Raw genomic sequence first — 19805 nt, 5'->3', positions numbered from 1 at the left:
TTTGTTTTGGGAGCGCAATTGTTAGAAATTGCCAAACAACCTTTCTAAATTGCACTTTTATAACTTTTTCATCATAGATTTTTATCAGAGAAAAAGTTTTATTAAAAAAAAAAAAAAAAAGAAGTGGGGTTATAATTCAACTTAACCAGAAGTTCAAAAGTCTAATGTTTCAGAAAAAGTGGGAATGCTTGGGCCATTTTTTTTTTCATTAAAAGTTAGTGCGATTTTTGTTTTAAGAATGAGAGTACGTAAGTGAAAAGTTGGATTTATAACTTTGATTATTGAAGATAATTTACTTTTTGGACTTACAATGTTTGAACTGTTTGCTGACGTTAAGTATTATTGTTAGCATATTTTTAGCCAATCCCATTGGTCAGTAATATTACAATGTTCAACACTTGTCTAACCCTAAAGTGAATTTTTTAAAAATAACAGAAAATATTTTTTCTTAAAAATAAGTATTTTTACCAACCGAAATTTGAAATTTTGTAATTGTTTATATTAGTTTTGATTAAAAAAAAAATGGCTGACTTAAAAAAATAAAGACAAAAACACTAAACTACATCAATTTTTATGAAAGAGATCTTACCTTTTCATGATTAAATAAGTACAGAGGAAAAAATGTCCCTTAAAAATGTGTGGTTTACCAATGCCTCTAAGATGGAGTTTTAACAGACTGTTTGTTTTTAATTACATATACTTTAAAGAATATAATCTAAAAATTTAAATAAAAAATAAATATTTATCGTCAAGTTGATCTCAATAAAAACATTTATCTGTAGTTGGTCAATACATTCTGGGGTTCAATTCAAACATTAAGAAACAAAATAACAAAATGAAGAAACGAAAAAAAAAAGCCAAAATGCAAACCAAAGGTTTAAGAAATAGATATTTTAAAATCAAGCTTGAACATTATTTTTCAAAGTTTTTTTTTTTAATATCCACTTTGTAGAAATCTTAAAAATAAGAGGAAAAAAATCTTTCAATAAAACGTTAACTGTGAATAGTAAGTAGCCATATTTTATTTTTATGTCAAGGAAATAATCCCATGAAGATCTCAGATTTTATCATCAAAATATTTTGAACTTTAATCAACATTTAATAATATAAGTTCTGTAATATTTATTAACGATTCGATGCTTGTAATGAATAGGTATCAAGATAATTTCAGTACTTTGACAGATAATCTAGAACTAGTCCTGGAAATAGACAACACAGTTTATGAAAAATCCACCTTCTTTCCTGTTTTTTTTTTTTTTAGAAAGTTTTTCAAATATTTTTTGAGGGACTACAAATTTTGTAAACCCAAACGCATGCTTAGTGACATCTGTCTTTTTACATTTTTTGGCTTTCAAATCATAAACTGCTTCGGCCATTTCAGTAACTCAGGAATTTCCATTAAAGTACTTAAATCCTCTGAATACACATTCATTACATTACAAGTACATAAGATTCTTTTAATGGATTTAAGGAAATATAAAATATTTGGTAAACTAAAAGAAAGGGAATTTCCAAATTTTGGCAATAATGTTTGAAAAAAAAAAGTTTCATGAATAACAAGCAAATCAATGAAAGTATGGTTACCAACATAGACAATGGTTACCAACATAGACAATGGTTACCAACATAGACAATGGTTACCAACATAGACGGTGAGCTCGGTATGTTGTGTTCTATTAGAGTTATTGCATAACTTGCATTAATATCCTAGGCAAAGGTATGAGTCCATCTCTTCTTGCTCTAACTACGGTTGGAACAGTACAGTAATAGTACAGTAGAGTAGATAATCAAAGAGAAAGAAATTCCGAAATAAGAACATTTACTCTAACTATTAGTTAGTCCCATAAAGGGTAAGTGCAAACTATTGGGAGTAATTTATACAGAAAATCAAATCGACCCCCTCCACTCTCGGTGGTGGTTCTGTACAAAAGGCCTGATGGTTAATCTAGAGACTAAATTTCCATGAATTGATTTTAAGGTAATCATCTGCACATCAGAGAGCATCCACATACTAAATAAATTGACATTGTGAACATTTACTGTATTAGTGTTTTTTTATTCACTAAAGTTATATTTTAGTTACAAGAAATGAATGCAAAGATGGCTATGCGGTCACATATGGATACAAATAAAGCCACTATATATTTATGAAGAAAGTGTAAATAAAGCCGCTATATTTTTTTGAAGAAGGTGCATGAAAAAATTACAAACGAAACCGTTATATGTTCATAAGGAAGGTGTAAATAAAGCCACTATATGTTCATGAAGACGGTGTAAATAAAGCCATTATATGCTTACAAAGAAAGTGTAAAAAAGGCCACTATATTTTTTTGAAGAAGGTGCAAATAAATCCACTATATGTTCACAAAGAAATTACAAATAAAGCCACTATATGTTCACGAACAAGGTGTAAATAAAGCCACTATAAGTTTCATATTAAGAAGTGAGAACAAGGAAAGATTTAAAAACAATTTTTGAAGAAGTATATGATTTTTGAGGAGCAATATCTTAAAGAATAGTTTGCCCCTCTCTCAAATGGATTCTTTAACAAAATGTATGTCCTTTATGTAATACACTAATATTGGTACAAATAAACTTTAATGCATGCTTGAATTGTTCATCATGAATGTCCAGTTTTTATTTAATCATTGTTTGATGATATGTGGACACTTTGGTGATCATATCATCAGTAGAAGGGCTTCAGAATCATTAGATCTTTATCCGTGAGATTATCTCAAAGATAATGTCTATCAAAACAATCGCCAAACTATCTTGGAACTGAAAAACGCCATCATAGGCCGAATCAGTTGCAGCAAGGTGATTATGACATAGAAATGCATAATTGAACGATGCTAAAAGAAAGATTGTTAGACCTTCATAATTGGAACTTGGTGAACAAGTTATCAAAGTTTATTTGTACCAAATATGGTTGGGTTGCAGAAAAGATTATAAATCTTATTAATGATTCGATGTGTGAGTGGCATTTAATTTGGGTCATTCTGTAATTCACATATACCAATTTCCTTGTGTCAGTTTAAATTTGGAATATTTTGCCTAATTTTACCATCGAAATACTTATAAAATATATGAACTTACACATCATTGCATGCCATGAATAAATTCACTTAATTATTTCTTAAATAGACAAATCTTTGAATCAGCCAATCATAATACATTCTTAGAATATGAGCACATTTTTCTAAGAAACAAGTAAATTGTGTTAATAATTTGAAAGTTGTTTTTGTTACATGAGGTGTTTATGAGTGTCATTATAGTTTTTGCACCTGTAACTAAGCTGCACCTAAAGATTATATGGAAATTATGAATTTGTATGAAAGGTTATGATGTTGTTTAGGTACAACATTATTAATCTAGATGTATAGTGATGGAGAAACTATTGTTTTTAGTTGGAAAATTGACTAACAAAACAGACTAATTTATCTGTCAGTAGTTTATTTACAATCATTTATTTTGATACTTTACATTATTATATTTATTTTGATATTTTTAAATTATTATATTTATTTTGATATTTTTACATTATAATATTTATATGGATATTTTTAAACTATTATATTTATATGGATATTTTTACATTATTATATTTATTTTCATATTTTTACATTATTATATTTATTTTGATATTTTTACATTATTATATTAATTTTAATATTTTTACAATAATATATTTATTTTGATATTTTTACATTATTATATTTATTTTGGATATTTTTACATTATTATATTTATTTTAATATTTTTACATTATTATGTTTATTTTGAAATTTTAAATTATTATATTTATTTTGATATTTTTAAATTATTATATTTATTTTGATATTTAAAAATTATTATATTTATTTTGATATTTTAAAATTATTATATTTATTTTGATATTTTTACATTATTATATTTATTTTGATATTTTTAAATTATTATATTTATTTTGATATTTTTACATTATTATATTTATTTTGATATTTTTACATTATTATATTATTTTGATTTTTTAAATTATTATATTTATTTTGATATTTTTACATTATTATATTTATTTTGATATTTTTAAATTATTATATTTATTTTGATATTTTTAAATTATTATATTTATTTTGATATTTTTAAATTATTATATTTATTTTGATATTTTAACATTATTATATTTATTTTGATATTTTTAAATTATTATATTTATTTTGATATTTTTAAATTATTATATTTATTTTGATATTTTTAAATTATTATATTTATTTTGATATTTTTAAATTATTATATTTATTTTGATATTTTTAAATTATTATATTTATTTGGATATTTTTACATTATTATATTTATTTTGATATTTTTACATTATTATATTTATTTTGATATTTTTAAATTATTATATTTATTTTGATATTTTTACATTATTATATTTATTTTGATATTTTTAAATTATTATATTTACTTTCATATTTTAACATTATTATATTTATTTTGATATTTTTACATTATAATATTTATTTTGATATTTTTAAATTATTATATTTATTTTGATATTTTTAAATTATTATATTTATTTTTATATTTTTACATTATTATATTTATTTTGATATTTTTACATTATTATATTTATTTTGATATTTTTAAACTATTATATTTATATGGATAATTTTACATTATATTTATTTTAATATTATTATATTTATTTTGAAATTTTAAATTATTATATTAATTTTGATATTTTAACATTATTATATTTATTTTGATATTTTAAAATTATTATATTTATATGGATATTTTTACATTATTATATTTATTTTGTATATTTTTTAATTATTATATTTATTTTGATATTTTTACAGTAATATATTTATTTTAATATTTTTACATTATTATATTTATTTTGATATTTTTACATTATTATATTTATTTTAATATTTTTACATTATTATGTTTATTTTGAAATTTAAAATTATTATATTTATTTTGTATATTTTTTAATTATTATATTTATTTTAATATTTTTACATTAATATATTTATTTTGATATTTTTACATTATTATGTTTATTTTGATATTTTTAAATTATTACATTTATTTTGATATTTTTAAATTATTATATTATTTTTATATTTTTACATTAATATATCTATTTTTTTATTTTTACATTATTATATTTATTTTGATATTTTTAAATTATTATATTCGTTTTGATATTTTTAAATTATATTTATTTTGATATTTTTACATTATTATATTAATTTTAATATTTTTAAATTATATTTATTTTGATATTTTTACATTATTATATTATATGGATATTTTAAAATTATTATATTTATATGGATATTTTTACATTATTATATTTATTTCGATATTTTTAACTTATTATATTTATATGGATATTTTTAAATTATTATATTTATTTTGATATTTTTAAATTATTATATTTATTTTTACATTATTATAATTATATGGATATTTTTACATTATTATATTTATTTTGATATTTTTACATTATTATATTTATTTTGACATTTTTACATTATTATATTTATTTTAATATTTTTACATTATTATATTTATTTTGATATTTTTACATTATTATATTTATTTTGATATTTTTACATTATTATATTTATTTTGATATTTTTACATTATTATATTTATTTTTATATTTTTACATTATTATGTTTATTTTGATATTTTAAATTATTATATTTATTTTTATATTTTAACATTATTATATTTATTTTGATATTTCTACATTATTATATTTATTTTTATATTTTTATATTATTATGTTTATTTTGATATTTTAACATTATATTTATTTTGATATATTTTTACATTTTTATATTTATTTTGACATTTTTACATTATTATATTCATTTTGATATTTCTACATTATTATATCTATTTTGATATTTTTACATTATTATATTTATTTTGTATATTTTTAAATTATTATATTATATGGATATTTTTAAATTATTATATTTATATGGATATTTTTACATTAATATGTTTATTTTGAAATTTTAAATTATTATATTTATTTTGATATTTTCACATTATTATATTTATTTTGATATTTTCACATTATTATATTTATTTTGATATTTTTTCATTATTATATTTATTTTAATATTTTTACATTATTATGTTTATTTTGATATATCTTTACATTTTTATATTTATTAGTATATTTTTACATTATTATATTCATTTTGATATTTTTACAGTATTATATTTATTTTGTATATTTTTAAATTATATTTATTTTGATATTTTTACATTATTATATTTATTTTGTATATTTTTAAATTATATTTATTTTGATATTTTTACATTATTATATTTATTTTGACATTTTAAAATTATATTTATTTTGATATTTTTACATTATTATATTTATTTTGATATTTTTACATTATTATATTTATTTTGATATTTTTACATTATTATATTATTTTGATTTTTTACATTATTATATTATTTTGATATTTTTACATTATTATATTTATTTGGATATTTTTACATTATTATATTTATTTTGATATTTTTAAATTATATTTATTTTGATATTTTTACATTATTATATTTATTTTGATATTTTTACATTATTATATTTATTTTTATATTTTTACATTATTATATTATTTTGATATTTTTACATTATTATATTATTTTGATATTTTTACATTATTATATTTATTTGGATATTTTTACATTATTATATTTATTTTGATTTTTTACATCATTATATTATTTTGATATTTTTACATTATTATATTTATTTTGATATTTTTAAATTATATTTATTTTGATATTTTTACATTATTATATTTATTTTGTATATTTTTAAATTATATTTATTTTGATATTTTTACATTATTATATTTATTTTGATATTTTTAAATTATATTTATTTTGATATTTTTACATTATTATATTTATTTTGATATTTTTACATTATTATATTATTTTTATATTTTTACATTATTATATTCATTTTGATATTTTTAAATTATATTCATTTTGATATTTTTACATTATTATATTTATTTTGATATTTTTACATTTTTATATTATTTTGATATTTTTAATTATTATATTTATTTTGATATTTTTACATTATTATATTTATTTTGATATTTTTAAATTATTATATTTATTTTGATATTTTTACATTATTATATTATTTTGATATTTTTACATTATTATATTATTTTGATATTTTTACATTATTATATTTATTTTGATATTTTTACATTATTATATTTATATGTATATTTTTACATTATTATATTATTTTGATATTTTTAAATTATTATATTTATTTTGATATTTTTACATTATTATATTTATTTTGATATTTTTACATTATTATATTATTTTGATATTTTTACATTATTATATTATTTTGATATTTTTACATTATATTTATTTTGATATTTTTACATTATTATATTTATTTTAATATTTTTACATTATTATATTATTTTGATATTTTTACATTATTATGTTTATTTTGATATTTTTACATTATTATATTATTTTGATATTTTTACATTATTATATTATTTTGATATTTTTACATTATTATATTATTTTGATACTTTAATTTAAAGTGAACACTTTTCTTTTCTACTTTCTTTGATTATATAGTTCTTTTTATTCATTGTTAGTTCTTTGTTATGAGCCATGATACTAAATTCTAGTTCTTTCAAATAATCTATTGACAAGCAATTTGCTACAATTATATAATTATGAAAGAATAGTAAATATCAATCTGAAATTAAAAATGGGGACTTAATTGCACTCGCTATATTCACTATATATAATAGTACAAATTATTTCATTGGCTGACACTTACCTATGAATTTTACATAAAATATTTGACAAAACTTTTTAGCATTATAATCTCTAGAAGTAGTTTACATAAAATTACAGCACCTCAAAATGTTCCCTATATTTTATATTTGGGTGGTTCTATGGCTCTGAATGTCAAACACAGTGGTGGTTTATGTTACCTGTTAAGTATACCTAAGAAAAATAACAGAGTTATATCCCTTGGACTGAAGAAGAGCGAGTGGTCGCCCTTGAAAAGAGAACGTCCGCCATGGTAGTTTGAGAGGTTAACAAAAACGCGTTTCTATTACAGACCTTATTCATAACGCATCCAGCAACTTCTACATTATCATTTAATCAGTAAGTTGTTAAATAAATATGTTAATCGTTATACTTCATCTGGTAATCATTTTTTTAGTCGCAATTAAACTGATAACATGTATCATTAGATATAACTGTACACTATTTAGTTTAATATAAACACAAATCTTTTGCTGCCTTAGTGATGAAATCTGTGCTGGTAGAGGATGTGTATGAAGTTTAATATCAAGGTAGCATAAAGAGAAGTTTTATAAACTTCCTCCAATTTTAACTTTTTGTTTATTTTCATTTGTTACATAGCCATAGTTTTACAACAGCTTTGTGTGTAGGCCAATGTTATATGAAAATGAATGCTGGGATTCCACTAACTTTCCAAGGATGCACAGGAATGGCAGGGCTATGTATTTCTAGTGCACACCTTGATGACAGAGTTAGTTTTTGAGACCTGGTTATTGAAATTGAAGTCAGTAGTAGTATTAACATGTTGAATGAAACTCTGAATAAGTAAAAAGATACACATCTCAGTTGAGGGTAACCAAGAAAAAGAGAGGAAAAAGAAGACTTGGAGTGACTCTTTCTTCAAAATTTAAATTACAACTTTTATATATTTTTGGCAAATAAATAATGCAAAGGGTAGTATCTGTTCTGATATTAAGCTTCGTTTTTTTTCTGTCGTCACTCAGTGAATTAGAAATCCTTCTTGACCATGGCAATTTAAAATGTTTATCTGATTCCATAGTGCACCTTTTTGGGAGAGTTGGATTTTGCAGACATTAAAAACCAACCTTCTGACTAACTCTGCCCTCATGGGGAGGCAAGTAGATAGGGATTGAATCAAATAGTCAATAGCACATCAAAATTAATTTAATGGAGAAAATCACATAATACCACCATGCTCAATGAGGAACACACATCTGATGTGGAAAAGACACGATATACAAAATATAAAATAATAGGAATAATTATAAAAATAAGAAGAAGAAAAAGAAGAAGGAAAAAGAAAAAAAAACATTACAACATCTATAATCATATCATGCAATACGAATAAATTTAGAAGCACATAATAAATAAAAGAAGCACATTACGGTTTTAGAGGTAAATGTTTATTTTAAGAATTTATAGAACTAATATTATGCTTAATTATTTTCTTTCTTAAATACAAAGAAACAAAAATGAAAGATTTGCCAAAGCACAAGATAAAAACTAAAGTGGTCAGCCATAATTCAAGGCTCCTTTTTTCATTAGCTACTACACCAAGGCATAGGAAAGGTTGACACTCCTTCCCAGGATTACTCCACTTACCATTGATCCTCACCTTATAATGTGGAGTGTTTAGCAAGGTGGCATCAAGTACCATTTTTTAAAGTCTTTTGAATGACTCGATTTAGGATTGAACCCTGGTCTCCGACCCAGTAGCAAACACGCTTACCATTATGCTAAACATGCCGGGTCGAAAATAACTAAACTACTAAAAATGTAAGAAAGTAAATAAATACTGAAATTTAAATTAAAAAAAAAAAATTCTAATTGAGCGGGCAAAAAATAAGCAATCTATAAAATTATGTTTTTTATTTTATTTATTTTTTTTTTTGCAAAGAAAAGGAAAAGAACAGTTTAACACAAATGACAAAATAAAAACAAATAAACAATAGTGATTGGCTCAATATCTTCACACCAGAACACCAAGAACAAGAAGTTAATGTCAATGCTTATCATAACATTGACTTTTCATATTACCATGGACAAGTGTAAAAATTAAAAATAAATCATTAATAATAAATAAATAAATAAAAAAAAATAATAATTGGCTTAACATCCGTTTTACATACTAGCATGCGTCGGACGACTTTGAGAAATTAACTGCCAAACTTTGACTACCAAACAAACCTATCCTTTCAAATGGAAATCGTCCCAGACAAGCGTGAAGTTACTTGATGTAAGAAGCTTAAAAAATACTTCACACTTCAAGGTCAAAACCTAACGAAAATTGTTGTACAGATAGATTCTGAGCCAGAAAACAGCAACTCTTCCCCTTTTGTCAGAAACGTTACTCATGGAATATGATGACTAAAGGACAAAAAAAGGAAAGCAAGAGTTATGAGGCTGCCATGTATATACATGGTAACATGAATTTCAAGAGTTATGAGGCTGCCATGTATATACATGGTAACATGAATTTCAAGAGTTATGAGGCTGCCATGTATATACATGGTAACATGAATTTCAAGAGTTATGAGGCTGCCATGTATATACATGGTAACATGAATTTCAAGAGTTATGAGGCTGCCATGTATATACATGGTAACATGAATTTCAAGAGTTATGAGGCTACCATGTATATACATGGTAACATGAATTTCAAGAGTTATGAGGCTGCCATGTATACACATGGTAACATGAATTTCAAGAGGTATGAGGGCGTTGAAAAGATACCCAAGCTCCACTTAACTACTTTCTGGCCAGATCTTTATTTATTCCTCTTTCTTCCAAGTCTATTTTCATCACATCGTTCCATGTTTTCCTTGACCGTCCCCTGTGAAATGGATTTGCTACTTTACCCGAGAACTCTCAGCCATTCTTTCACCTAAGTACGATTAGGTCATAGAGTGAATGCAGTATGTTGGCGTAGAGAAAGTACAAAAATTACTTGGCGAAACAAAGTCCAGAAGATAATTGGCAAAATGTATGACATCTCTTTCAAAACATTTAAAACAAAAAATGAAATATAAAAATATTGTTTTTGTTAAAACTTTCTTATAATTGTGATTGTTTGTTTAAATAAAAATTCTCGCCTATTAATTCGACACATTCACAAAAAAGGAATAAGCCAACCCTCTCCAAAACTGAACAAAGTATGTGGGGGAAATAGAGGTCAGCCGAACCTTTGTTTGAGAAAAGCCCTATCATTGGCTAATGAAAACTTCAACAAATGAGCGGGAATCAGAATGCTTTTGATTGGTTAATTCACACATGTATATAGATGGTAACATGAATTCTATGCTTTTAGCCTGAGGAGTCTATACAGGGATGAAAAATGAAAATTTCTGCATAGCTTAATTGCCATAAATATTTTCATATATACATACACTATGTATATAGATATACATACATTATATCTATAAATATATATACATATATTTATTTATTTAAATAAAAAAAATATATATTTAAATATTTTTACATGCATAAAAGTTATCCCTGGACATGTGCGTTTCTGGCTATCAACCATCATCAGCATCGCTAAACTTTTTGGTAAGGATGCAATCAACAGTCTGGCATTTTACCACTGAGCCTTGTCAAATTTTATGCACGATTTTTATCACTTGTAAATAGATCCGTTGTTGTTATTTTTTTTTAGCGATACAAACAGTTTATTATTATTTAAATGTTTGAAAAAAAATTATAAAAAAATAACAAAAAATTTTTTTTTAATCAAAATCAAAAATGTCTTGTCAATAAAAGGAGCAACATATTTATTCGCAAAACAAAGGAAAGATAACTCCCTCATCGCTAAGGTAGTGAAATTAAATAAAAACAACGTTTAAAACTGCTAATATTGGTAAAAAAATAACAACAGATCTATTTAACAGCAATAAAAATCGTGCATAAAATTTAACAAGGCTTCGTGGCTCAGTGGTTTACAGACTGCAGATTGCATAGTTATATGTTCGATCTCTGCCCACAAGCTTAGTCATACTGATGTCGGCTGATAACCAAAAACATGCATGTCCATGCACATAAAGTGCATGTACATGCACATAAAAATATTTAGATATTAAATTATTTTTTAAAAAAATTTAAAAAAATAAATCGAAATAAAAATACACCCCCAACAATAACAGAGATGACGCATTTATATACAAAACAAACGGCAGGTAACACCCTCATCACTAAGGTAGCAAAATTAAATACAAAAATTAGCATGTCAAAACTGTTAATATCGCTAAAAAAATAACAACAGCTCTTATATATGTGTGTGTGTGTGTGTGTGTGTGTGTGTGTGTGTGTGTGTGTGTGTGTGTGTGTGTAAAGAGAGAGGGAGAGATTTGTATCAATGTATATAGACTATTAACTAAATAAAACATATGAAGTAAAAAAAAATCTGAAAAAAAAATTTTTAAAAAACAATAATCCAAAACAAAAGACTAAAGAAAACACACTAAATATATACGTGTTTTATTAAAATGCATTTTGCAATAAACTATATGAAATAAAATGTAAAAGAAAAAAAAGAAGAAATTAATCAAATAATGATGATTAAAAAGAAATGATATATTTATAAGAACTTTTAATAAAGAAAATGAAAGAAAACATCTCTTGACTGTAAATAAGCATTCTTGTCCTGGTGGTGAAATAAAAAGAGAAAAGAAATGCGAATTGTAGGATTTTCTCCATTTTAAGCATTCTTTTTGCAACATTCATTTTTTTTTAGCATGAAAAAAAAGTCAGTTTATATCAATACATGTACTTTCGATAAATTAATCATTTTCACGTTTTCTGCTTGTGGCGATACCACGCTTACTAAAAGACCCATATTATAATATGTACGAAAAACACACATATACAAAGATTCATTCTCCTCCTATAAAACTAATATGTCTCTGTATTCAAATTCTTAAATGATAGATATTATTACTATCATGAAAACTTTTGATAAATAAGGCCGTGAGTTTCTCAGTGTAGAAAAGTGTGATACTCCACTCTATAATAAAGACTAATGTGTATTTATTTGTGTCTTTATATATAGAGAAATATATGTACTTTCAATCCCGTCATGAAAAAGTTAGCAAGTAAAAACGTGTTAAAAAGTTAGCAAGTAAAACCATTTCAGGTGTTGAGCAGAAGACAGACAAATGAATTTGGAAAGAAATATTCCACTCTAAATAAAACAAAAAACGATTGTTGGTGTTTTATGTTCTTTTTAAACCATCAGAAATTATTTATGTATGAAACTTTGAATTATTGGTATAATTCTATGATTTTTATATAAATATTAGTGAGAATATTAGCGAAGCATAGTTTTTTTTGTCATTTTTGACGGAGGATGTACCTATTTAAAAGATGATGACTGCACAACAATTAGTCAATCGGAGTATTTCGTGCGGAAAGGAAACTATTCCAGAATGCTCGATGTAATCATCTATAAAGGCCAAGACAATCGCATTAACACGGAGATCACTACCAATAAACAGATCTATGATTTGCCTCCACGCCAAACCAAATCATAGATTTCCTTCCAATAGATCAATGCATTCCTAATCTCAGCCAGAATCTCTGTTGGAGAAATAATACCTCTCTACGTTATCACACAAGGACAGACTTATCACCAATAGTAACCAGCTATCGAACAACAATAACATTACTGTTATGTTTCGCCATGCCAGCATGAAGGTATTTATTTGCTTCCCCACAAAAGCAAATTAGACATAGGGTCGTTTTTTTTTTAAAGTGGGGGAAAACCGGCTACCCCCCCCCCCCCAAAAAAGTGGGCACTCTGCCAGTGTCCAAATAAATAGTAATTGTCTCGGTATGAAGGGTATCGCCAACAGTTGCAGGGGAACAACAACAGCAACAACAAGAAGCAAACAAGTTAAACTTTTAATGATAAACTTACACACACGTCTATCGACCAGCAAAGTTTTTCACTTACAGATAGCACACACACACACACACACACACACACACACACACACACACACACACACACACACACACACACACACACACACAACACAACACAACACAACACACACAGTAATGAATGCAACTTGAACAGGCTAAAACATTTTTCTCTAAATAAAATATTGTTACGCTTACAACCATTACTTTATTATAATTTATTCCTTGTCTGATCATTGCATATGATATAAAAATTATGTTGACATTTTTTTTTTTGTTTGCCATGTGTTTAAAAACGCTCAGATAATAAAGTGGGTTTATGGTAAATTTATTTAAGTTTATGAAGAGTAGAAAGTGGATGTTGCGTTTAGTTTTGGCTGCTCCATAACTTTTGCTTCCCTTATTTTATCCTTTGGTTCACACATTCCATGAGCGAGGTTTCTGATAGAGGGGGGAAAATGGCTATGTTTCAGTTGGAATCTGTCTATATAATATTTATTCTTGGTTAATTTTTTTATCTTGAAGTGATATTTCTTTAGGTTCTTATCTCAAATGGCTTCATTCCTTATCTGGAGCGATTTCCATAAAAAAATGATGAATTTTTAAAAATTCCACCAAGTGTGGGTGGCTGATATATTGGATGTAAGACTTTCATATCGTAGTTGAACGTAGGGTGAACTAATATAGCATAAAGTCAATTTTAAGTGATTATCAATGTTAAATATGGAATTTCCTATTTTGGATATTCTTCTGGCTATACAATTGTTATAATTATTATGAAACGTCGATCATATGACGTAACAATCAAACTACTTATTTACAAAAGTTTTTAATGCCAATATCGTTCTCTAGGCACTTGAACCCCCATACAACCACACACACACACACACACACACACACACACACACACACACACACACACACACACACACACACACACATAAACCCACCTAATTGGAGACAGGAGTGATTCTATAACATTACCTGTTTCTGACTGAGTACGCTTGTTGAATGCTGGAGACTATGAATATGAGCTCACCTGTTTACTAATGCTTTCAATCTAAAGTGAAATTTAGTAACACATTGTTATTTGCAAGCAAAAATATATCAGAGTGGCACTTTAAGGTCAGCCATCTATACAAGATCTAACTGATGAAGCAAATTTTTAGATTGGTGAGAGAGAGAAGGTAAGAAGAGAATTAAAAAAGAGATAGATAAGTAAAAGAGATAGAAAGAGAGTAAATGAAGAAGAGTGAGAGAAAGAAAAAGAGGGAGAAGGACACACACACACATAAAATAAAATATTCAATCGAGTTCATATGATTCTATCATTTTGAAACAAAGTTGCTGCCGACTTCTCCAGAAACATGTGTAAAAGTTATTTGGTTCTGAAAATGGCATTAAATGATAGACTGATATATTTTATTTATTTATTAATAGTTCTTTTGATATTAAAAAATATACTTTTAAATATCATTTTCTTTTATCTCTCTCTCATATATATATATATATATATATATATATATATATATATATATATATATATATATATATTTTCTTATAATATATACCAATCCTTATTTAAGAAGCTCAATGTAATTACAGAGCAATAAATGACAAAAAACTATATTCCAAAATTCATGATGTTGACCATCTTATAATTCCTTTAATTCAGTTGACATTTTACAATTTTTGTTTCGGGGCGCAAAATCAATCACTTAATTATTATATCAATCAGTGAATCTACTATACCCTTAACCCATCAGAAGAAATAGCAACAATCAATCCGTCAAAAAGAAATAAAGTGTGTCAAGAATTGTAAATATCAACTGAATTAAAGGAATAAATTATAAGCTGGTCAACATCATGAATTTTTGAATATAATGTTTTGTCATTTATATATATATATAAACAGATAGAGAGAGTGAGAAAGAGAGAGAATGAGGGAGAAAGAGTAATGAGAGAAATGATTATGGAAATGAGAAAAGTGTGAGCAAAACAGCAAAAGAAAATGAAGAAAAACAGGTTTTTTTAAAAAAAAGGAATTAATTTCTTGAATAAATTATTAACAAAAATAAAAATTAAGCACCATCAAAAAGTGAAATCTTTTTTAGGAAATGGGGCGGGAGGGGGGTGGAGATAATAATGGGCTTCCATGAGACTCCATATCGGTTCAAATGTTTCCAATTGCAATTTCTGGGATAAATTAGAAATGGCCAAACCAGTTTATGAATTGAAAATTAAAAAAAATCAAAAAGGCAGATGGCATTAAATCATACGGCTACAAAATTGTCAAAAAAAAAAAAAAAAAAGAAAAGAAAAAAAGTCTCATGGCTAAAACCCAAATTTACAACAAATGCAAAGAGAAACACACTATTTTAATTAGAGTTAGGGTTTTTAAAAGGTTTTAGCCCTTCAAAAACTAAAGTGAAAAAAATTTTTTCTACAAAAAATGAAAGATAAGAAATAAAGTTGAAACTCATTCTTAACACGGAATGGTAACTGATCCTAGTCTTAAATCAAGGATAAAATGAAACAGTTGTTTGATATAATGTCGGTACAATTTAGCTGTTCAGTGATGGTTCCACGATTTTCGGTCTGTTCCATAAATTACAATCAGAAACATTCGGTTGATATAAATTCCCAGCCATAGAAGTAGCAATAAAAATACTAAAAATAATAAAAAAAAGAAGATACCGACAGTCAAAGCGAATAAAGGGAAGAGAGAAATTCCAAGATGGTCGAAAAAAATTTTAAAAATAATGAATGGATGGAATTCTGCAACAGTTAGGAATAAAATAATGATGAAAAGAATAAGTTATGGAAGAAAAAAATCAAGAAAAGATTTGCTAGATGACAAAAAAAGAAAAGAACAAAAATTGGTAGATCTTTAAACCCATACTATCATGAAAAAGTGTCATAATGGCAGAAAACTATTTCTTAGTTCAATTTTGATGCTTTGCTTCGTTGTTTTAGAGTTTTACTGTATTTATTTTTGGTTTTCAATTTACTTAATGGATGAGAGCATGGCGAATTTTAGCCATGCTGTTTTCCTCTGTGTTAGTCTACAGTATATTAAAAAAAAAAAAATGGTTACGATTTTGATTTAAATTATGGACATTATTCCAAATAAAATTTTGCTAAGAATTTGGGCTAACCAGAAGCTATAGAAATTTGTTAAAGAAATAAAAATAAAAAAAATATTAAAATAATTTTTTGCTTTTATTTATTTAAAAATATTTTAATTTTTATTATTTTATTTTTATAAATATTAAATTGATATTGCATATTTTTTTAATTTTTTCATAATGTTTTTTTTACTGAGATGTCTATATAGGCAAAATAAATAAAATTAAAAATTATTTTTCGAAAAAAAAAAAAAAAAAAAAGAGAGAAAAGTGTAAGATATAGAATGTCAACAAATTATACCCATAAGCAAAATATCAAGACACCAAAAAAAAAAAAAAAAAATCTGGAATGATAGGGTGGAAATGAAGCAACAGAAAAAGTATATGAGAGAGAGAGAGAGAGAGAGAGAGAGAGAGAGAGAGAGAGAGAGAGAGAGAGAGAGAAAGAAAGAGAGAGAAAGAGAGAGGGTACAGGAAGAGCCAACAGGTAGGAGAGAATGAGAGAGGGGTGAGGAAGAATGAGAAAGGGAGAAAGAGAGCGAGGGATAGAGAGGGAAAGAGAAAGAAAAGAGGGAGAGAGAGGGAGGGGTGTAGATAGAGAAAAGAGAGAGAGAGAGAGAGAGAGAGAAAGAGAGAGCGAATGCGAGAGAAAGAGGAAGAGAGAGAGAGAGAGAGGAATAGATATATTCGCGGCAGATGAAATGCACAACTGAATGAAGAATACCTATTTTGTTATCTGTGCCAGCCAATTCGGATGTCCTTTGAAGTGCTGTGGGAAATGAACATGTTACTTTTTAGTAAAAAAGAAAGATATGCATATTTAAATGCTTATCATAATGCAAAAGATAATTAGTGCTTTCTTACGAGTTGGGTTCACTTTTCTTTACAACTTGATGACAACATTGAATATAAAAAGGTGACGTGAGCGTGGGTGCCTTTAGGGAGGGTGTGGTGTGAAACGGACCAGTGGTGAACGTGTCTCATACATAACTGTGAACTTTGATCAAACAAATATGCAACTTCTAAAATTCTTTGGCCAAAAAATGATATTACAAAAATAAAAAAAATTAAAAATAAAAGAAGAAGCTAATTCAGAATTGCCTATGTTTTTTTGTTTTTTTTTAAATTTAGATTCGGGGTTTTCAAAGATAAAGTGCTATTATGTTTTAAATAAGTAATAATCAGTTTTAAGCAACAATTTTGTGGGGAGTTTGAAGGCTCAATCTTCAGTACGTGCACTACCAAAAATACAGTTACGAATTAGTAAAGACTGCTACCGGTTGATAGAACGAGAACAAGCTAACCCTATGGAATAAATAAAGGGTTCCATTCAAAATTCCATACAGATTCCAGAGTTCGACAATATGCCTCCAAAGAAATTCAGAGGTTACATTAGTCGGAACATTGTGAAAATAGCATACAAGATGAGAACCATAGTCGAAATAATACATCCAGTACTAAGTTATTCTTTCTTTTGAATTTCTTATAATAATAACACCATATTATAGAATTATAATATATAATTTTATTTGTTTATGTGCTATTAAAAATTAATCAAGGGAAAATCAGAATAAATGATTATAATCGAGATTGTCTGCACTTTTTGACTTTTGATTTCTGTTGCTCATTTGACTGGATAATCAGACATAGTAAGGCGAACAAGAAAGCCATTCTTAACACATGGAAAGGGGAGGGGCTTTCACGTTATCTGAATGGAAGATAATCCATAGGGAACAAATTTCACTTGTCACCATTGTCCCATCTGCAGAGCAGAAACCGGAAGTCACAAAGAGTAGAAAATCTTGACTATAACTGAATAAATACATGAAGGCTTTATAGATATCAAATGCAAAACATGATAAATCCAATTTCTTCCGTTTGGGAAATTAAACTATAAAAAAACAAATATTTTTTTATCAAGAACTTAAGCACAGATCATGAATTTAGTGAATGGTAAAATGGTAGAATACATGACTTTGATTTTCAAAGATTTCAACCTCCAGTCTGGAATATGCAAACACACAATTCATTCTGGAACATACCAATATTCATTGCTTTAGATTTTACAACTGTTCTTGTATCCTTATCCATTCAAGCATGGAGTACCCTTTTTACACTATCATTTTACATTTAATTTTACATTTATGAGCTAATAAGCAAAATTTATAATTAACCACATCTATTTTACTATTAACATTTCCTCCGATGAGATTAGCTATTCATTGAAAATCCATGGATTAAGGAAAAAAACAAAAAAATTTTACACTCCTTGTCAAACAATAAATTTTGCTGTGAATCTACATAATTTAACTCAGAATTTCCATATATATATATATATATATATATATATATATATATATATATATATATATATATATATATATATATATATATATATATATATACACTCTTTAAGTTTTTAGTAAATTCCTCGTCTCTGCCTTGTCTTCATTTGTTATTTACGTGTTTCTAAAACAATGCTTTTATTCCTTTTCAGTTTTAACCTTGGGTGATGATCAATAAACCTGTGTCTAAAATGTATCATGCCTCAGAATTCTGATTGCCGATAAGAGTTTATGCTAACTGTCAAAGGTTTTCGCTCATTTCCACGAAATATACACATCCCGGAGACAGTACACTTACATATAGAATTTTACATCAGTTAATGTGCACCTCATTCTTGTGTAGCATGTATTGTACCCTTTACGTTTGTCTTTTAAGGGCTAAGAATATATATATATATATATATATATATATATATATATATATATATATATATATATATATATATATATATATATATATATCAGGTTAAAGGTATCCAGGAGATAAAACCCTTGAATTAAAACAAGGTTACTAAGAGTGCTCAATAAAAAAGAGTCGAATATATTATTTTTATTT

At 25.2% G+C, this 19805-nt stretch overlaps 1 protein-coding gene across 13 annotated transcripts in view; it reads right to left on the bottom strand.

Annotated features, from left to right (window-relative positions):
* Positions 1-19805, bottom strand: part of LOC145286100 (calcium-activated potassium channel slowpoke-like) — a 561744-nt gene that overhangs the window by 114831 nt on the left and 427108 nt on the right. For 7 of the 13 annotated variants that reach the window (XM_080134779.1, XM_080134782.1, XM_080134785.1 and 4 more), the window contains one exon: positions 17629-17673. The exons of the other annotated variants lie outside the window; for them this stretch is intronic. In XM_080134779.1, coding sequence (XP_079990905.1) covers positions 17629-17673 — 45 coding nt within the window. The remainder of the gene's footprint in view (positions 1-17628; positions 17674-19805) is intronic. 13 annotated transcript variants of the gene reach the window in all.

The sequence above is a fragment of the Euprymna scolopes genome, chromosome 10 (assembly GCF_053919585.1).
Source record: "Euprymna scolopes isolate OS-2025 chromosome 10, ASM5391958v1, whole genome shotgun sequence".
Lineage (NCBI taxonomy): Eukaryota > Metazoa > Mollusca > Cephalopoda > Sepiida > Sepiolidae > Euprymna > Euprymna scolopes.
Note: the sequence above shows the minus strand (reverse complement) of the source record. Positions and strands in the feature narration are given on the sequence as shown.